The sequence below is a fragment of the Convolutriloba macropyga genome, chromosome 12 (assembly GCF_964194025.1).
Source record: "Convolutriloba macropyga chromosome 12, txConMacr16.3, whole genome shotgun sequence".
Classification (NCBI taxonomy): Eukaryota; Metazoa; Xenacoelomorpha; order Acoela; family Convolutidae; genus Convolutriloba; species Convolutriloba macropyga.
In genome coordinates, this window is record NC_134479.1 from 35595018 (window position 1) to 35615502 (window position 20485).

Sequence of the window (20485 nt, forward strand, 5' to 3'; positions counted from 1 at the left end):
TCGTACAATATAAAAGGTTATCAAAAATTAAAAGCACATTATTATTTTATTCTGTTTTGACATTGTAAATATGGATTTTTAGGTATAAAAATTTATATTTTATCCAATTTTTAATCTGCGTGTTAAAATCCTCATCACAATTTTGCGTGAAAATTCTCAGCCAATCAGAATTGAGATAGCTGTTTCCATTCATTAGCCTGAAAAGCGCAGCGTGATTTTTTCTATACTCTTTGTGAAAACAAAAAATTTACAAGCTGAAAAATTATTCTGTTCAAAGTTTACAGGCAATTTTATATCGAGAAACTAATTTTCACCATTGTGAAAACTTTGTTTGTTTTGTTTAGCGGGACTGCTACTCGAGAGTAAAAAGTTTACTTGTTTGTCAAACTACACTGAAGAAGATCGATTCCATTATTTATTGTTTACTTTTTTGTTTACCTTTGGTTTGGTGATCAACAAAGTTGAATTCTGATTGATTGGTTTCAATTTCCGTAATTTTCATGGTTTCAATTCCAAAATAAATTGAACCTTTAAGTCTTTCGTGTACATTTTATTATTCCTTAATTTATTTTTGATAAAGCTCTTCCGAATTTTAAATTTGCCACAAAAATTGAATTATTAATAAGTTATTTTGGTTGAGTTTTCTGCTTCAGTCTGGCTTAAAATTTATTCAACATCACATAAACATTGTGTTTATATTTTTCTGTTTTGTTCAGACAAGTTTTAAGCGTGTTTTACCTTCACGTCCAATCAAGACTTTATTTACTCGTTAATAAATTCTCCAAAAAACTTTTGTTATAATCAACGGAGTTATTATCTAATAAGTTGAGACTATTCGTCTACTTACTATCAGAATTAATAATTAAATATACCTGTCATAAACTCTTTAAAACTGAACAAATTCTACAAAAATTACCATTGTTACTATCGTCTTCATTAAAGCTTTCTTTGTTAAACCATTTATTGTCAACTTTGCGGAAAATCCCTTCATTTAAGCCCCCTATCGAGTTTCAATTTATAACTAAAATTAATCATATAATTTATAATATTTGACAAACTGCTTTGACAAAAGATATCAAGCGATCTTGAAATTTCACGAGTTTTAAAATACAACAAACTTTTCTATTGTGCATGAACAATTGCATATAAAAGCCTATTGTGTAAAGCTTTTCAAGTTGCAACTTTGAAAAACTCAAAATCTTTTGAATTCGCGATAATTCTCAATTATTGTTATTAACTTTGTTTTTGATCCTATTAACCCGATTACTCGACCTTCCTTTGGTTTCATTATAATCTAGCTGATTATAATAAATTATTACTTGTTTATGAGGTCAAAATTTATCCAACTTCATTTTTAGATCAACCTTTTAAATACAATTATATTTTACATTTTTGCAACTAGATCAAACTTTTGAGGAAAGTTCACCGCGCATATTGTTAACCTCGTTATGCAAAAAAATTATAACTAGTTATAAATTTGTGGCTATTAAATATCAGTATACTTCGTGCAAAATGATGTCATCTTTTTTCACATCGTTTAACACAGGGGCATTTAATGTCGCATTTCGTGGGCATTTTTATTTGTTTTGGGTTATTTTATGCATCAACTTGGGTGCTCGCGCCGAACAAGGTAAATATTTGTGTCCTAATTTTGAAATAAAAGTTAAATGAAGTTAGTACAGTTTATCATTTATATCTTTTCCGGTCGGGGGATTTTAACACACTTTAAGCAACAGATCACGTCTGCCATAATTAACTTCAGGTCATTGCACTTTTTTGATAGTTTTTCTACCTAAATTTAGCAAACGTGAAAAAAAGACTTGAAACTGAATCTTGTTAATATTTTTGTATCAGATGGTATAAGGTAAATATATAGCTAAAAATCTGCGTAATTCAAACGATCAGATAATAAGGATACAGATTGACAAAAAAAAGAAAAATAAATTTAAATATCTAAAAACAATTGTTAATCTGGATAGAATAGCTTAAAATTCAGTTAGAACTTTTTCAATAAAACAGAACACGATAAAAAAGAACTCGTAAAATTCTGTGGGTGACAGAGAAAGCTCTGACAACGGTAGTTTATGTTGGACACAGGTAGAAAAAGCTCGCTGTTGTCAGATAGAAAACTGAGGTTTCGATTTTGTTAAGAAAATTTGTCGTTGAAACATTATGAATTTCCTAGATGACAGGAAGGCTCGGCCGTAATTTTTCTACCAAGATTCTGAAAAATTCATTATCAGGTCTGCAAATCGATTTATTTAGAGATTTTATTTTGTATTCTCTTAGAGAAGGTGAGTTTCCTCCACAAAAACATTCAGTGAAATTCTTAAATTCCTTAAAACATAAAAATTCCTAGAAAACATAAAATATAGTGAATTATTTAGGTACTCATTTTGCGAGCGGCACTTTGACTACAATGTTTTACAGTTCGAACAAATTTTAACCGAAAAAAGAAACTTTTGAAAAATGTGACTGCACTGTTCTTTCGACAATTTCAACAATTTTTTGCATAGTGAAAATCAGCAATGAAATTATTTTTATGAACTGTGGGACTGTTTGATGCCATGATAGTTTCTGTTGAGCAGTTGATTTAAAATTTTTCTTATTTTTGGAAAAAATTATCGCAAAAGTCTCAGCAGATCAGCAAATTTGTGATGATAATTTAGGTTACATGGGCATTGTGGGGCATATTACCATGGTTACCAATAGTTGAAATTTTGATAGTTGGAAGAATTTTTCGATTTGGTTGAATCAGAAGTCAATGCTGAATTAGTTCATTATTCTTAAAAGGTAATAAATTTACTAACAAGTGTTCTGCTCATCTGATAAGTATACTGCTCTGACGTAATTTTTGTTTTGAGCGACTCATTTAAGAATATTTTCTGTGCTAGGAGCAGAAATAAGATACCAAAATGAGGTCAATTTACACTTCTTTTTGTTTTGATTGATGACTTGAATTTCTTTTCTTTTTGGGTTCAGATTTTGCCCTTCTTTGAATTTTTAGAGAGAATGCATTCCTCATGACGTTTTTGGCCTTGTTTTTGTATCCGTTTATTTGTTGTTTGCATTGTTTAAAAAGGTGGAACTTAATCACTCCTTTTGTTTTTCTTTTGTTGCTTTGATTTCCTTAAAAGTGTTGAAAATTTTAAATAGGAAAGTGGGATTTTTAGTTTTTCTTTCCTTATTGAAGTCTTTGTGTCCGTTTTGGCGACACTAATGGACGGCGAGTTGTGATTTAATCCTCGTAAACAGGAAAATAAGGAAAAGTAGGAAATCTTATTCTAGGTGTGGGGACGGGGGGTATTTGTAAAGATGCAATATTAGCTTTCTCGTGGCATGCACACGCTCATTTAGCATAATTTTCTGGGCAAATTTCAACTTGGGCATCTTTAGTAAATACAACACAAAATACAATTTTGACACAAATTTGTGTTTCAGAATACTTTAAACTTAAAACTGTAAAACATGTTTTGTTTAATTGTTATTTATTGAGATTATTTTTTGTTAAACTTTTACAGTTAACAGTAAGAATCAAAAATACAAACAAGAACTAACAACTTGAATCTTTTGATTATAAAAAATTGTTTCACATACCTTTAGGTATCGGCATATTGTGTTAAACAGCTGATGTCAACGTTTATAAATGCATCGATAGCTCAGTCGGTTTAGTGAATAATTTTGAAAATTTTCAGGGAAGCGGCTGAAAATCCTTGAGGTTTCCTTCGCTTTTCTCTAACAATTATTAAGGAAAAGGTGTGAACAACCTCTGAAACCCGTTCAAATTCGCCCATTTGATCGAAAATTTGCGCACAGTAGGACTGCCCTAAAAGCGGGCTAATATATCGGGAGTATTTATCTAAGGGTGTATCTATGTGTGCGTACCTGTGAGCGTGGATGCTTAAGGGGGTCTAATCTTGGGAAGGGGAGTTATAAGGCAACTAGATTTATTGAAAAAATGTAACACCCTTTGCTATTATTTCAAAACTAATAAATACCAGCTCGAATACAAAAAATTTTATCACTCAGGCTTTTTAGAAACTGTTATGTAAACGAAATAAAAAACTATAGATACTTTCAATGCGCTTTAACTTTTTTCAGGGCGGGGGGGGGAGTGGGGGGTGGGGGACTTCCGAGAAGGTTAAAGTAATGAACGCCTCAACAAAGCTGTGTTTTGTTGTTGATAAGTTTACCTGCACTATTTATCATACATAGTTATTACATTTGGTTCCGTTTGACCATTTCTGAAGATATGCATTAATGTAGACAACTTTTAAAATGATTAACACTAAATTTTTATTGATCGTTTTTAAGAATGAAAAATGCATTTATTCAGTGCTAACGTATAGCCGCAGAGTTTTTAAAATAGACCTAAGCGAGTGGTTACTGAGTGAGTACCCCTTTTTGTTCATTAGTTTTACCTGGGCTATCTTATATAGTGGCATTATATAGTGGAAATTATGTTCCTTTCAAATAGCAGAAAACTCGGTAAACCTACATGCACACAAGTCCATCACCTCCCATATTAGTTTGGGGCGATCGTGCATTTTGGTTTTAGCACGGTAAATTGAGAAAAAACTCAACAGTTTGTTGATTTTGTAATTTTTAGAGTTACAGCAATCATAGCTGACCGCTCGGCTATATTTAAAAGTTGTAAAAAAGTTTATTTTTTACAAAAAAAACTTTTTTTGGTTCATAACAAACAAGTTAACGTGCCGACCTGTGACGACCTGTAAGCAATGGTGATATGGGCTCACAGTGCCAGGGGGAGGGGAGACACAAAATTTCAAAAATTAGAAAAATTGAAATTTTTGAAATTATTTGTCTCCCCTCCCCTGACACTGTGAGCCCATATCACCATTACTCCTGTGGATTGTTCGCTATTCTAGGAAAATACATCAGTTGTCAAAATTTGCCAAAACATGTTGGATTTTTCTTGCAATCGGCAATTTATCAAGTCGGCTAATTGACCAACCCCAACCAGGTGAAATGTAATAGCATTCATATACGTCTTAGGCCTTATCTGAAGCGTATATGGGTTTTAATGCACACTTAAAGATAAAAGTGGCGAAATATGTCTAAAACAGGTATTTAAGCTACCCCTCACGTGAACTGATTGCTTAAATTAATTCACCCTATATTCCGTCACGTCTTTTGTGAAATGCGTAAAATGTACTTTTAATCTATAACACCTCTTAGGAACTATCAATCCGCGAGTTAAAAGCTTGAAATGGCGAAAAATTTTAGCTATTTTCCTAACTTTTTCCTTTATCTGCTGTGCACAATTGTTTATATTGTCAATTTTCCTATTATCAGGCAATACATCATTTGAAAACCTCGAGCTGAGAGTTCTCAAGCACAAAAGATTATTTTTGGTATTTTTAATTGGTATATTAGTTTTTTTGTGTTTTGGCAAATTCACTTTTTCAATTATCTGATGTAACATCAAAAACGTTTCACTCATTTTCAACTAAAGAGCAATTTTTCAGCTCGTTTTTGAGTAATGCTTAAAAACAAATTGTGTTTGATCACATGTACTTAGCTATGCTCTTAGCGCATTCGTGCTACAAAAATTGTCGCGCCTTGAAAATCATTTTAAATCAATTGAATTATTGTTTTGCTCTTGAACGAAAATATTTTTGCAACGCATTTGTCCTTAATAAAAAATATTGAATTGAAATTTTGAAACGAACTAAAAGAAAATGAAAATATCCGAACTACTTTTTGAAAAAAATATCTACTTCAAACTAAGTAATATAAGTACTTGTTTCATTGTCTTAAAGATTCGATGTTGCAAATTTAGCAGGAAAATATTGACCAAAATAGAACAAACAAACACTCGAGATTTTTGCAATTGAGGGGGAAATTTCTCAGATCACCCAAACGCGTGTTGCAATTTTTTGCTCACAAATGAACTAAACTAAACCTCTCAAAAACAAAATAAAGAAAACGGCAAAAAAATCAACGACCATATTGAAGTTTAACGCGTTCAAAAGAATATTTTTCCAGTCTAGCAAATTTTCGATTTCACTTTTTTGATAATAACCAACCACCCATTTCAACTCAAAATTACAGCAGGCAATTTTGAGCAAATGTGTTTTTGTTTTTAATAAAGTATAATTGTTTTAACTTTTCTCGCGTAATTGATGACTTGCTGTGTCTTAATTTTACTAAAATGTCTTGAAGGTATTTTCAGCCAAAAACAAGTCATCAAATCTCAGACACAAAAAGTATTGTAAAGAAATCTCTGAAGCCTCATTAAATACAAAGACGGGTTACAACTTATAACATTTAAGTATTTATTTTTTGACATCTAGAAACGTGAATGGCTACTTTTGACAGAAGATGATGAGACATTTGAAAGCTGTCGTGTTTTCTCTTCAAATACTCCGTCTGCAAACAACATTAATTACATGTCTCAAAAACTAAAGCATGCTGCGCATGTACCCAATTAACAAAGAAATGATAAAAATCCTCAATGAAACTTGAGAATCATCTGAATTTGTTTGATTTTGTGAAAAATGAAAGAATTGCAAGATCATTCAGACGTCTCAAGTAAGATTAATTGATGAAGGAGTTGAACAAAAACTGACAAGAATGTGAATAATAAATAGCAAATCATGCGGTATTTCCGAAGATCAAGTTCTGCCCAGAAATTTTTCGAATACTTAGTATTTGAAAAAGAATTTCATGATTATCTATTGAACTTTTCATATCACAGAATGTTACATGTTACACAGAAAAAAGTTTTAAGTTTTTGGAGTTTGGAATTGATATAAAATTACCATAAGAAAATCAGAGAAGAACAAAAGTTAGTGTTGATGATAAACTATATTATTGTGTGTTTGAAAGTACAAAGCATTAGTTTTAAAAAGCCTAATCAAGTTTTTCTGAGAGCCAGAAAATTTTTGCAAGTTTGTCTAATTAATATTTTACCAAAAAATTGTCCAAAAAATAAAAAATCAAACAATTAACAAACAAGTTTTACAAACAATTAACTAGCTATTTTTAATTGAACATGAACTCGCGATTAGCTGTAATTTTATCATCGAAATAAAAATTTAAACATTACAAATCGGATATCTGAAAAAAAGATACGACGACTGGGCATTCAACCGCTCATTTTGTCTTTAGCAATAGCCGATGTATTGATAAATGCGTCAACGTGCCAGGAAGATTTACCCTTTAAAATTCATTCTGTTTTTTACTTAATAACCTCGGATGGGTAGTTTATTCCATAAATATCAATTACTTACGATAGCAAGCGTTCTGCAGAAGAGATATTTGAAAAGATACAGTGCACACAACCCAAAACTGATTTTTCTAAAATCATCAAACATGTTTTCGTTAAACTGTTTTTTTATAAATCCGGGAGGAAGATTTGTTATATCATAATTGAGAAGCAAAAATTCATTTGTATCAATTTGATATACAGACAGATCGTTTCATATAATTTTGAGATACTTTGAAATTGAAATCTGTTTCTCTTTTTTTGGTTGCATTATTAATTTTTTTGAATACTTTTATTCTCTTAGAAGCTCTGTGAACATATTATTATTTTTGTTTTGATTGTATTAGAAATTTTTGAAACCTGATGTAATTTATATTGGGTACAGCCGCTTGAAAATGAATAATTAGATGAGCTATAAAAGATGTTCTAAGTGCTAAATGTAAACATGGCTAGAGAAGAGTATTGGATTTAGCCTTTTTGCAAGCGGAAAAGGGTGTTTTCAATAAATTTTGAAAAAGCAACTCATGAAATAGGGAAAAAAAACAATTTACTACAGTAGAATCTAGAGATTTACAAGAGAGATCTGATTGATAGATCAAGATGGTAAATTGGGTTTTTGAGAATAAGAAGGCACATACAATGCCCATATATATATATATATATATATATATATATATATACCCATTATCAATGAAAACAAGATAGCAATCTAATGGTAGCACCATGATTTATAGAGGGAGTCCACAGTTTGACCAAATATACTCAGTTCATTAAGAATTCCCGGAATTTGTTCTATTTTGTGGAGAGTCTCGACCATATAAGCACTTAAAAATGGGAATGGTAAAGTTCAATATCAGATAACTTGCACATATTAATACTTATCCGATTCAGACAGAATGGTCTGATTTTGATACTATGGGCTGAAACTTATCTTGGTCACATTAATATCATTGTGACTTTTAATCAAATGCGCTTGACATTATCTTGTGGAATTAAACTTTGCAATTTTAACTTTTTAAAAGTAAATTTCTGACTCGATTTCTAACAGGGAGGGAGTCTTGCGGAACAAGAAAGAGTGACACTTTGGGTAATTAGAAATATGAAAAACTTAGATGTGTATTGGTAAGCACAATAGGCCGAGAGAGTAGCGATACTGGTTTCAATTCCGTATTGCAGTATAATTTCTCAATACTTACGCTTCGCATTCTAAAAGTTATCATGCTTCTCCGGAACTTTTTTTACATTCTGCCAGCCTTCTTTTTTAAAACAGTTAATGTTACTTCAAAATCATATAGCTCTATTGCTCCGTTAAATTTGGAAAATGGTGCACCATCTACTGACAAAAAAGCCTGCTGGAAGATTCTATGCTGTTTCAATTATACTGAATTATTAGATGAGAAATATTTTTTAAAGCGAAAATTGCCCTGAGCGCAAAGCTTCGTCAAGCATTATCTTTCCAAAAAAAAAATTGTTTAAGGATATAGTATTAATGTTATATTCATTATCATGTCCAAATCAATAAATTAATGGAGACAAGTACGTGAACACAAATACGTGGACACAAGTACGATTTCGATAACTCCCAGTGAAATATTTTTTTGCGTTCAAAGTTAGAGTCAGAAAATAACTTGAACAAGTATTTCAGTTTCTTTTGTTAATCGTCTTTTATCCCGACCGCATTCTTTGCAACATTATTAGCTTGTTTTCATTCTTTTTCAACCAACCTGTTCACAAAGCAAAATGTGTGCAACAATTTTTTTCTCGCTTTCAAGCTATTATGGAGTTAGATATCATTTGGCGAATCCTGCTGAGTTAAATTATCAGTTAACGGAAATTATTGCTGTGAAATCTTTACGGGGGATCTTTAAGACTTGAATCTTGATCGCACAGCATTTGCATAAACCGCATTCAACGGCTTGTATCATGAATACGGTATATGAATATAATATGAAGCTTTTGTTTTGTTGAACAAAAACGTGTTTATACTGTGATGTTGTAATGTAGTTTGTTAATAATTAGCTAAACAATTCACAACTGGCAGAAATGTCAAACTGCGAAAATTTATGTGAAAAAGAAAAAAAATTAAATTTTTTTATGGCATTTAATTACTGTGTATGGAGTTTTATACTTTTACGCGTGCTTGTTCGTTATAATTAATCTTGTTTTGTACATTGTTAAAAATTCAATACTTTTGAACAAAATTGGTGATTTATTTATGATTGTTATTTTGAATTTTGGAGTATATATAAAAGGCCTCAAGCGCTCCTTGTAAACAAACGTAGAAATGCTTAAACGCCTTTTAAGATGTGTTGAATTGTTGCTAATTGATTTTGAACCATAAAATGGAACCATCTTAAATTGAAAAGGCTGTTTGATGCCATGTAGGGCTTACTTTTTGTGAAATATTTGTTCACCTTTGTCAAAGGATTATTGAGACTAAGAGGGAATTTAAATTTTTGTCTGATTTCGGTACGTAAAATGACCGCTGTCCATTTTTTTGTGAAAATAAATTGACAATGTGTACTAAAAAATGAAATCCAAAGATATCAGTTTAAATTTTTTTACTTTCAGGCCTTAAGTCAGAAATCTGAAGTGAGATTTGAAATATCTATTTTCAGTAAGGGTTATTCTGAAATTGATTTTCCGAATGGCAATTAGAGAAAAAAATACATTTTTCAAAAATCAAATTTAGTTTTTGATTTAAAGATTGAATAGGAGGAAGAAAACTTAAACTGCTATTTTTCATGTCTTTTTCGGTGGATAAAGGTCTAACCAACGCATGACGTCATCCTAATCTAACAATCTGCTGGTTTCTCAACCAGTTTAATTAATTTTTATCAATTTGTATGACTTGTAGCAACATTTGGTGAGATGAGAATGATAACAAAGTTTTCATTATTTGCTAGAACATGATAAATTGCCGCAAATTTTAATCATTTTACAAATAATGATACAAAAAATGCTATAAAACGCTTTAAATTGTATCCTTTGATGATTAAAATAATGGGATGAACCGTAAAATTATTCAAGCATAAAACTGAATTACGTAACATGAATAGAGTTTACTTTTAAATCTTGAACAATTACTAATTTTATTAATTTTCAGTTTTAACCGTGATGTTTGTCTCAAAATTAGGGATTTTTAATAAATTTATTAGAAAGTAGGTGTTTCAGTTTTGTTTTGTGTGTTTAGATTACAGCTACTATGCCAACTTTACGTCACAAGAGCAGCTTGGTCAGCTTTCGTCTAAAAGCACGGTCGGAAAGTCGAAGCACGGAGTAAGTATACCTTATCTGTACGCGCATTAAAGTGTGCAGTTAGCCCACTGTTCAAATACGCGAAAATCGAGACGGTTTTGCTGTTCAAGAAATCTAAATTAGCGTGGCAATTGCCTGGAGGAATAAAAGGGTACCTGAACAACTTTCAGAGAATGACTGATGGCTAATTAACAGATCTTATTAACAGAAGAAAGTCACGCAGGTGCAAAAAACTATAATCAAAGCTGTCAAAATTTAGTCTTCAGGCAGTAATGAAAAAATGTCATTTCTCAATCATTTTTAAATTCAAATATTTATTGATCTATGCTAATTAAACCGTGGTGAGCAAATTATCAAAATAATTTGTTCCTCAAGTAGATATTTTCAAAGTTCGAAAATTGGAAATCATGTTTAAAATTCCCCCCAGTCTAACTAAATTTGTTGAAAAAGTATTGTAGAAGCATTTATATTTCAGCAGCAATTAATTTTTTAACAACATTTCGAAGTGAAACTTCAGGAAATCTTATCCAATGAAATTATATTTTGGATGCTTTGAATGAAAGATTTTTTGGTAAAAAAATAATGAATTAATTATCTGAATTGGTTTTGACAATATAGACTTTGAAGTTAATTAGCGCGGCGTGATGTTAATTAAAGTAGCTGAGATTTTGCTTTCCAAAAGTTTGTTGATAAAGTTTTATGATTTGTTCACCCACAGTGAACCATTATCTGAGCCACATGATGACAAGACTGACATCAATGTCTGAAACAAACAAACAAAACAAACATTTACAAATTGTTTCATCAATGCTTTTGTTGCACATTTGAGCATGATAATTGACGTTTGTCAATTCTTTGAAAGGGGTGTAATGAAAGCAGGAGGCTCGACAGTATGCGCTTGCATGTCATGCTACAATCCCGGTCAATCTAGCTTGCATGTTAAAAATATTGTGACTACATAATCTGTACCGTCCATTTTTAGCAGTTTTGATGAACGCTTATTCAAAAAAAGTATCAAAATCAGTTTAGTTAACAGTAAATTAAGATCATTATGCAAATCCATTGTTTCATAGTTTGCTTCTAATTCATAGTGGCTACTAAAAATGAAAGTTTCCATAAATTTTAAGAATTGTGTCGAATACCTTTAATCAACAAACTAGGAGCAAAAAATCAATTTTTAGTACTCTAGATATGAAAAACGGGTCTTCCTTTTGATCACGGTTCGTTTTTCAAATATCGGTTGCTTCAAGAGGATATCAAATTTTTTAAAAATAAAAAAAACCAGCCAAGATAGTAATTATAATTTAAAAGGTTATTATTTTTTTTAACTAATTCGAACTTAAGGATTAATTCTTGCAAATAGGCGTATATTTTTCCTTCACTTTTAGTGGGAGTTGGTTCTTCCTTCGCTCTCCGTGCCTGGTGAAGCGCACTGGAGGTCATGTGATGCAAGGGTCAGAGGTCACCATAGTGAACTGACGACAGGATGGATTCCAACACTTTCACTGCCTGGCGAAAGCATCAAACCGAAGTTGAGACTCAAGTCAGTGATTAACTAAATATGCATATTTTTGTCAAATTTGAGATACAAAAACATTTTTTATGTCCTTTTGCTTTTCTGCAAAATAAGTTGTATAGTTGTTTTGTCGCCGCTTTTTTATTCCGGAGGATTTAAGATTGTCCAAGAGTGTCCCCAATGTATAATGAGACAGCGCGTGAAAAACAGAGTGCCTCGATAGGACGTTTTTGTTCTCTGACATTTTAGACTGAACATGGTCATAAGAAGATTTTTTAAATCGGTGTTAGGACAATTTACCCAATTCCATTTTACCCAATGCTATCATTATACTCAATGCCGTCATACCCAACCTGCCATTTTACTGAATGTCTTGAACCCAACCTGCCATTTTAAAATAATTATTCAATGCTGATTATTTGTGTTACGCTGATCTGGGAGTCAAGTAAATGCACATATATGAGTCAAGGATCAGGCCCGAAGTGCTGTTCAAGCGCAAATCAGTACTGAAACATAGCTTTTCAATTCCTTAGAATTGACCACATTCAGATCAGCTTGGAAAAATTGGGTGACAAAATTGAGAATAAATTCTTCTTTTAATACTTTGCATTCAAATTTTAAATCTGGTAGCCAAGCTTGTGGTGCAAATGTGCAGCATTTTGTGCAAAAGTTTAATTTTAGGTTGCATTCAAATATTGCAGAGAAGATGGATTAACATTGAATTACTTTTTGTTCTGATGCTCATAAAACTATATTTATCATTTCCTAATGACACAGAACCTGACCCTGAACCAAATTACAAAAATAGTACCATAATAATCTCAAATACAAAATGATTTTTCGCGTTTCATATTAATGAACTTTCTGTTGATGGTTTTTTTAATAGCAATCTTATGCGTATGTACCAAGATCTGAGTCTGATTTTTATGATTTAATTTATTTCGTTTTCTGTACTGCATTTTTAATTTACGATTTTCGGAAGGAAGCAGATAAATGTCAAATTAGAGGAAAATTTCATCTTTGTTTCTGATCCCGCAATTAGATTTCTCCTTTTGTACCTGAAAATGAAAGAAAAGCAATTATTTTTTATCTTTTCAGTGAAAAAAGACAAAATTTAATCCGTTTGGATTCGTTTCGATTGATGTGAACTTTGTATTTGTTCATGCATGACCGCATCTGAAGTCAAAATTGTCTCTTTTTGATGGATTACATTTTTAATCTGTCAGTATGTTTTCTTTTTGTCCAAAACCAACAAAAACAGCTCAAATAAGTCACCTTTTATTAGTTTAGTAACTGAATAAACAAATTGATTACTAAAAGAGCAATAACCAATTTTTGAAACATTAATAATGAAAAATTGACAGGTTTACAATGAATTTAAAGTACAACAATTGAGATATTATGTTCAGATATGAAATCAATTAAAACAATTTAGATCATATTTGTGTTTTGTCATATTCGACGATAAAAAACTATTACCGTAAACTTATAGCAATTTAATAACTATATATAATGAATAAACAACTTACAGCCATTTGATGAGCGGGAAAAAATGTGAAAACATTTTCAGCGCACAAAAAAGCCTCATTTAGCCGAGTGAACGCAGTGAAATGAAATCAGATAGAAATACCTTTTTTGCTATGAAGTTCGATTCAGCATCTGTTTTCAGTGTTTGTTCAATGCTTTTCTATTTTGAAAAACTATGTCAAGATTTATGAAGATCTGTCATTTTAGGTTCACAACCTGGTGTGAAAATCGGGACGACGCAGATTCAAACTGCAACGGTCGAGTTCTCAAAGTTCGCGTCGAAACAAAACAATCTGCAAATTCGGACCCAGAGACAACTGACCATCAAATCCGGATTTCATCGCGAAACCAAATGCAAACAGAAGACGATTATTTTCGACCTCAAACAAGCGATTTACCTTCAATTGAAGGAAGTTTTTTCCAAATCGCGATTTATGATGATGACCTGTGTATAAAGATACAATCGATTGAAATTTTTGCATATGTTTGCAAGGAAGAAACGGTCGATTTAGCACTGTTCAGAAAAACGATTGCGCCTTTCGACAGAACAAGCGTTGAAGTACGTTTTCAGTTTACTTCTGAATTTGCAATCAAAGCGTGTTTGCTCTTGAACTGACCACTTTAGAGAAATGCATTAATTGGTTTGAAATTAGTTGCAACTGAAAGTAACAATTGAACTGAAAAAAGGGGCGAACTGTTAAAATGGGCGAATTAAAGGGCAAAATGTGAACTTGTACAAAATCCTGAAAAACTGGAATTAAGTACAAATCTAAATTCAAGTGATATAGCAAAAGAATTGGACAAAAAATCATAAATTGTTATGAAGTTTCACACTCGAAAGACTTGTGCATAAATTGAAAATGGTACCTAAAAATTTATATTGCATGAACAAAAAAAAACAAAAAAACTTAACAGGAAAGAATCAACTAAAGCGCCCGATGGTTGCGAGAAGTTGGGTTCAATTTTACCAAGTAATTAATGGCAGTCGTAATTTGTTAGAGACCCTTTCTTTTTGATTCACACGATGAACGGGGGAAATCAAACTCATGAAAACAAAAGGATAAAGAGAGTAACGGCAATTGCTCTTAGGTCGAATTAGCATCCGAGAAGACGAAAAGATGTAGAGATATGAATAAAAAAAGATAAACGGAGCATGTTTTAACTGTTTGTTATCTTGAACTTTAACTTTGACGAAACCACCTTGTTAAGCAGGACCAAGATCAATTAAGAATTCTTACTGTAAATTCAAAAGCATGCATTCGGAAAGCATTTTTATATTTTTCCTCGTTTTTTCTACCAATATTATTGATATTTGACAAATTTTGTCATATATTAATATAGTTTAAAAGGTTTTACGTGCAATTGCTGGAGTTAACGACGAATTCTAGGCTGTAAATTGAAGTAGTTTTCAATTTTATCAGGTGCTAGGAGAATGCGTGCAAAATGCGGAAGACGAGCAGATCCGGTCCGGTGCCTCGACTGTCGCGGGATCCTCCAGAACCTGCACGTCATTTGGTTCCTGGCAAGATACATTTTCACTCTGCAAATGTCTGCCTGGATTCGAACCTAACAATGATTTCACCGAATGCGTTGGTTAGAATTGAATTAGATTAAATTTTGATTACCCTTTTTCTCATTCGGCGGCAATGTTTTAAACCAAAAATTACTTGTTCTGTCATAAAAATTAACCGTAATTCTCTGCGCATATAATGCTATATTTTATCTCAGCGCATCCTGACAATGATCAGTCATCAGTCATGATCAGACGAAAACTGGTTCATGATCAATCTCTGCAGGCTTTACTAAGGTCCTTGTTCATCTGTTTTTCAGCGCATCATATAGGCGCTCCCTCCGTGCGCTCATCATTGTCGGATCAGCGTGAGAAGTTACCTCTAAATTGAGCTAATACTGTTTTTTTAGCATGTGGACAGGACCACTACAAAGAGACGTTTGACAACTCCAAGTGTCTCCAATGTCCGATCCACAGTGTATCTGAGACTGGTCAGAGCAAGTGTAAATGTCGTGGCAATTTCCACAAGGAGGACTCTGAACCCGCTTCGATGGGGTGTGCAACTACACCCTCAGAGCCACGGTTGGTATAGGTTGTTTGCCCTCCCTTTTTTTGAATTCTTAAAAATTCGGGCTATATTTTAATTTGACACCCCCCCCCCCCCCACACACACACACACACACACACACACACACACACACTCACACACACACACACACACACACACCCAGACACACGCCCCAGCAAATAGAGTACACCATTTTTTAAGAAGACTCTAAGAAACGTTGAAAAGGAAGGATAGATATTGGGCACACTATATTTTCCGTTTAAGATTCAAAAACAGTCATTTTAGTTTCTTCTTTTCTTTTTATTTCTACAGCAGTTGAACACTTATACACCCAATTTATTACTATATTTGTTAAATTCTGTCCGTTACATGCATGAAAATGTGAGCCCAAAATTTATCTTACTTGTTTTTTACTGGAATAATTTGATCATTAATGTTTTATGCATTATCATATTGATTGCTCATTTCAGCGATTTGAAAGCCCAATCAATCGGAGCCAGCTACGCCCGGTTGTCATGGCAACGACCTTGGGACGACGGGGGTCGTGCTCAGATCAAATACACACTCTACTGCCAAGAATGTCACCCTCCACGAGAGTACACGACATTCGGTACCAACTTCACCATCACTCGATTGCTGCCCAAGACGCAATATACATTCAGGGTTTACGCATTGAATTCTGTGTCGCCCTATTTTCACGACATCAGTTTCAAAGAGCTGATGATTGAAACGACAGAAGAAGGTACGCCCATTTTTTCCGTCTTTGTTAATTTTAGAAAAAACGATAATTTAAATCTACCAATATATTCTATGCCACCAATTCATTGAAAAATGATTTATATTCACATCATATGCACTACTTTCTCTCCTACTCAACAATTTTTATTTTGGTAATTTTTTTCCCACTTAAAACTAAACAAGGCGGCTCGTTAATGTGCGTTCGCACATGATGTTCCGACCCGAGCTCATCTACATTTTTGACTTAATTGTCAACCAAATGAAGAGATAACAAAAATAGATGTTTGACTATAAAAAACACGTTACAAAACGTAAATACTAATTGAATTACATAATGCCATTTCTCATTACAGCGCTCATGAGATCTACCAATAAAAAGACTACAAGAAAAAACAGCAAACAACAAAAAATGCAAAAACAAATCTTTCACGGCAGAAACCCAATATATAATTTTAAAAGCACCTAGTAACAACGTCAAAATGCAATCAGATAAAACCTTAACTCCACAAATTTACTTTTTGATAACTATACAGCAGATGTATGTTTTTCATAATGAGATTAGGTAAAAAGTTGACAAAGAGAAAAAAATGGAGGTTAATGTCAAAGATCAAGCAACATTTCTTAAACCAAATAATTTCAAAAGTCTAAAAAAATCTTTATATTTTTAACAAAATAATTCTTGATAAATTTACTAAAAAGTCAATATGAAACTAATGGGACCTGTCTTTGCTGAGACTAAACCATAGGAATAAACTAAATACGCAGAAAAACTCAAAAAAACGAACAATTTACACAAAGACGCAGAAAATCTCAAAAAATTAAGAACAATAACATAAGTTATTGAAGCCGTTAAAATCATCAGCTATTATCTGAATTTTATTTATTTTTATTTCAGTTTACATTTATACTCATTCAGCTAAAATTATACTAAAAGAGAAGAGAAGTTCATTCATTTGGGCCGCATTTGAAAATCATTGGGATCTGTTATTACCTGAATAAGCTAAAAGAAGAGAAAAAAGAAACACAAATATTTCACACCACTCACAATATTTTTTATGAAAACGCATAATGTCCACCAAACAAAACATCAGTTACGACATAATATTAGTAGAGAAGTTGTTTTTTGAAATTCAAGGAGTTGAAGCGGACTTCTCAATGACGAGAATAAGTTGACGAAAAGAACAAAAAAACTGAAAAGTTTGAAAAATCTTTGAAGATGTATAATATCATAATTTTTAAGACTATTGGCTTTAAACTGACTGCTTCGGGTAACATCACTCATTACAGGTTTTTGGGCAACATGGCAGGCAACATTAAAGGTTTATGAGACCGATCAGAATTTTACGGCTACCTAAAAATTTAAGAAAAGCAAAAACAGCAAACTCACAAAAATTAAGCGAGAAAAGTATCAAAGCCATTAGAGAATGAACTTTTCTGTATAAACTCTTCTATTTTCAATTAGTTTTTTAACAGCAAGGTGATTGTTTCTACTGTTACAAAATGACTTCAAAACAACAAAAATAAACAAAGATATTAAAACCACGAAGTTTTTGAGAAAAGCCCTAGTATCAAAGACATTAAATTCAATTATTTTCAACGCAGTTAATTAAACACACTAAATTCTGCCGCGATGAAATAGCAATCTAGGTTTCATTCATGTGACATCAATAACTCATCACAATAAGTCGTATGGCAAAGAAAAATACATCAAAACCACGAAATTTTTGAGAAAACCCATAGTATCAAAGTCATAAAATTCTACAGCTTTCAACGGGAGGCATTTAATACGGTAAACTATGCCTAGATGATGTGACGACAAGGGTGTTTGTAATTCAAAATTTATCAATAAGACATTACAACAAGTCATTGACTATGAAAACAACAACAAAAACAGGCAAAATCCAAAAGTTCGGTAGAAAATTGAGAGAAGAAAGTGTCGAAGCTACTTAAACCATAAGCTTTTTTCTCTGAAAACTTTTTCAACGATCCATTGAACGTCTTCACTAAGCCAATGGGAGCTATCAATATTAGGATAATATAATACGATTTCAAAAGGAACCAAAATTACTAAAAAATCCAAAAATTATAATAATTATGAAAACTCGTGCACCGAAGTAAAAAAAACCAAAAGTTAGAAGACGAAACCGCTAACTAGATAAATTGTTGTTGATGCAGAAAAAAAGCCGTTCTGTCATTACCGAGACTGACTTACAATCCACGAAAATAAGCTTAAGATTGATTTATGTTCAAAAAAAATTCAAAAAGAAATATTTGTAAAGTCTTAACAGCCAATAATCTCAAAAGCTTTCATAGGAATTCAATGAATACGCTCAGCTATGCCACGATGTGAATATAAAGATGTTTTTCATGACTATGTTATCAATAAGACATCACAATATGTCTTATGACTATGAAAAAAAAACAACAAATACAGGCAAAAACCAAAATTTCTTTAGAGAAATGGGAGAAGAAAGTGTTCAAGCCATTTAAACCATATTTTTTTCTCAGAAAGTTTTATCTATGATCCTTTGGACATCTTCACTTAAAGAAGATGTAGCCATCAATATTAGGATGACGTGATAAGATTTCAAAATGAACCAATAAAACGAAATGTCCAAAAAATTTTTTAAAAAATTTGAAATCTTGTGGCATTGAAGACGTATAACCAATAGTTATTTGATAAAGTGGCCAATGAGATTAACGTATGTTACACTGGTATGAAGGAGTTCAATCCTGTTTTACTGAGACGAACTTACCGTTGACAAAAATAAGTTTATGATTTACTAATTTAAAAAAAAAATTCGAAAACTTATTTTCAAAGTCTTAACAGCCATTAGCTGTCCACTCACAGCACTAGATAGGTTAACTTATTGCTCATTAGCAAATATATTACACTTTTAGTCAAAAAGTTTGTGCCATAGGATTTTAAAACTTTAGTTAAACCTCAAAAAATAAATCAAAATTGCATTTGAAATTACGAAATTTGAGATACGAATCCAAAAAAAAAACATGAGCGATCCCTTCGAAACAAATTTTTTGTTCATTGGGCTTCATTTGATCGTAAAAGAGGTTTGTCATTAACGGAACTTCGATATTAAAAGTGTCTAGTAGTCTCTAGGTGACTTGAAAAAAACAAAAAAATTGCAAAATTTTCTAAAATTGCAAAAAAATTGCAAAATTTTACAAAATGACTTCAAAACAACAAAAATAAACAAAGATATTAAAACCACGAAGTTTTTGAGAAAAGCCCTAGTATCAAAGACATTAAATTCAATTATTTTCAACGCAGTTAATTAAACACACTAAATTCTGCCGCGATGAAATAGCAATCTAGGTTTCATTCATGTGACATCAATAACTCATCACAATAAGTCGTATGGCAAAGAAAAATACATCAAAACCACGAAATTTTTGAGAAAACCCATAGTATCAAAGTCATAAAATTCTACAGCTTTCAACGGAAGGCATTTAATACGGTAAATTATGCCTAGATGATGTGACGACAAGGGTGTTTGTAATTCAAAATTTATCAATAAGACATTACAACAAGTCATTGACTATGAAAACAACAACAAAAACAGGCAAAATCCAAAAGTTCGGTAGAAAATTGAGAAAAGAAAGTGTCGAAGCTATTTAAACCATAAGCTTTTTTCTCTGAAAACTTTTTCAACGATCCATTGAACGTCTTCACTAAGCCAATGGGAGCTATCAATATTAGGATAATATAATACGATTTCAAAAGGAACCGAAATTACTAAAAAAATCCAAAAATTATAAAAATTATGAAAACTCGTGCACCGAAGTAAAAAAAACCAAAAGTTAGAAGACGAAACCGCTAACTAGATAAATTGTTGTTGATGCAGAAAAAAATCCGTTCTGTCATTACCGAGACTGACTTACAATCCACGAAAATAAGCTTAAGATTGATTTATGTTCAAAAAAAATTCAAAAAAAAATATTTTTAAAGTCTTAACAGCCAATAATCTCAAAAGCTTTCATAGGAATTCAATGAATACGCTCAGCTATGCCACGTTGTGAATATAAAGACGTTTTTCATGACTATGTTATCAATAAGACATCACAATATGTCTTATGACTATGAAAAAAAAACAACAAATACAGGCAAAAACCAAAATT

At 31.9% G+C, this 20485-nt stretch overlaps 1 protein-coding gene across 1 annotated transcript in view; it reads left to right on the plus strand.

Moving 5' to 3' along the window:
- Positions 1 to 203: 203 nt before the first annotated feature.
- Positions 204 to 20485, plus strand: part of LOC142351151 (ephrin type-B receptor 1-B-like) — a 37314-nt gene continuing 17032 nt past the window's right edge. Inside the window, exons 1-7 of the mRNA XM_075403267.1 lie at positions 204 to 1630; positions 10425 to 10510; positions 11878 to 12032; positions 13740 to 14091; positions 14954 to 15125; positions 15453 to 15624; positions 16081 to 16352. Of these exons, the coding sequence (XP_075259382.1) occupies positions 1513 to 1630; positions 10425 to 10510; positions 11878 to 12032; positions 13740 to 14091; positions 14954 to 15125; positions 15453 to 15624; positions 16081 to 16352 (1327 nt within the window). The 5' untranslated portion in view covers positions 204 to 1512. The remainder of the gene's footprint in view (positions 1631 to 10424; positions 10511 to 11877; positions 12033 to 13739; positions 14092 to 14953; positions 15126 to 15452; positions 15625 to 16080; positions 16353 to 20485) is intronic.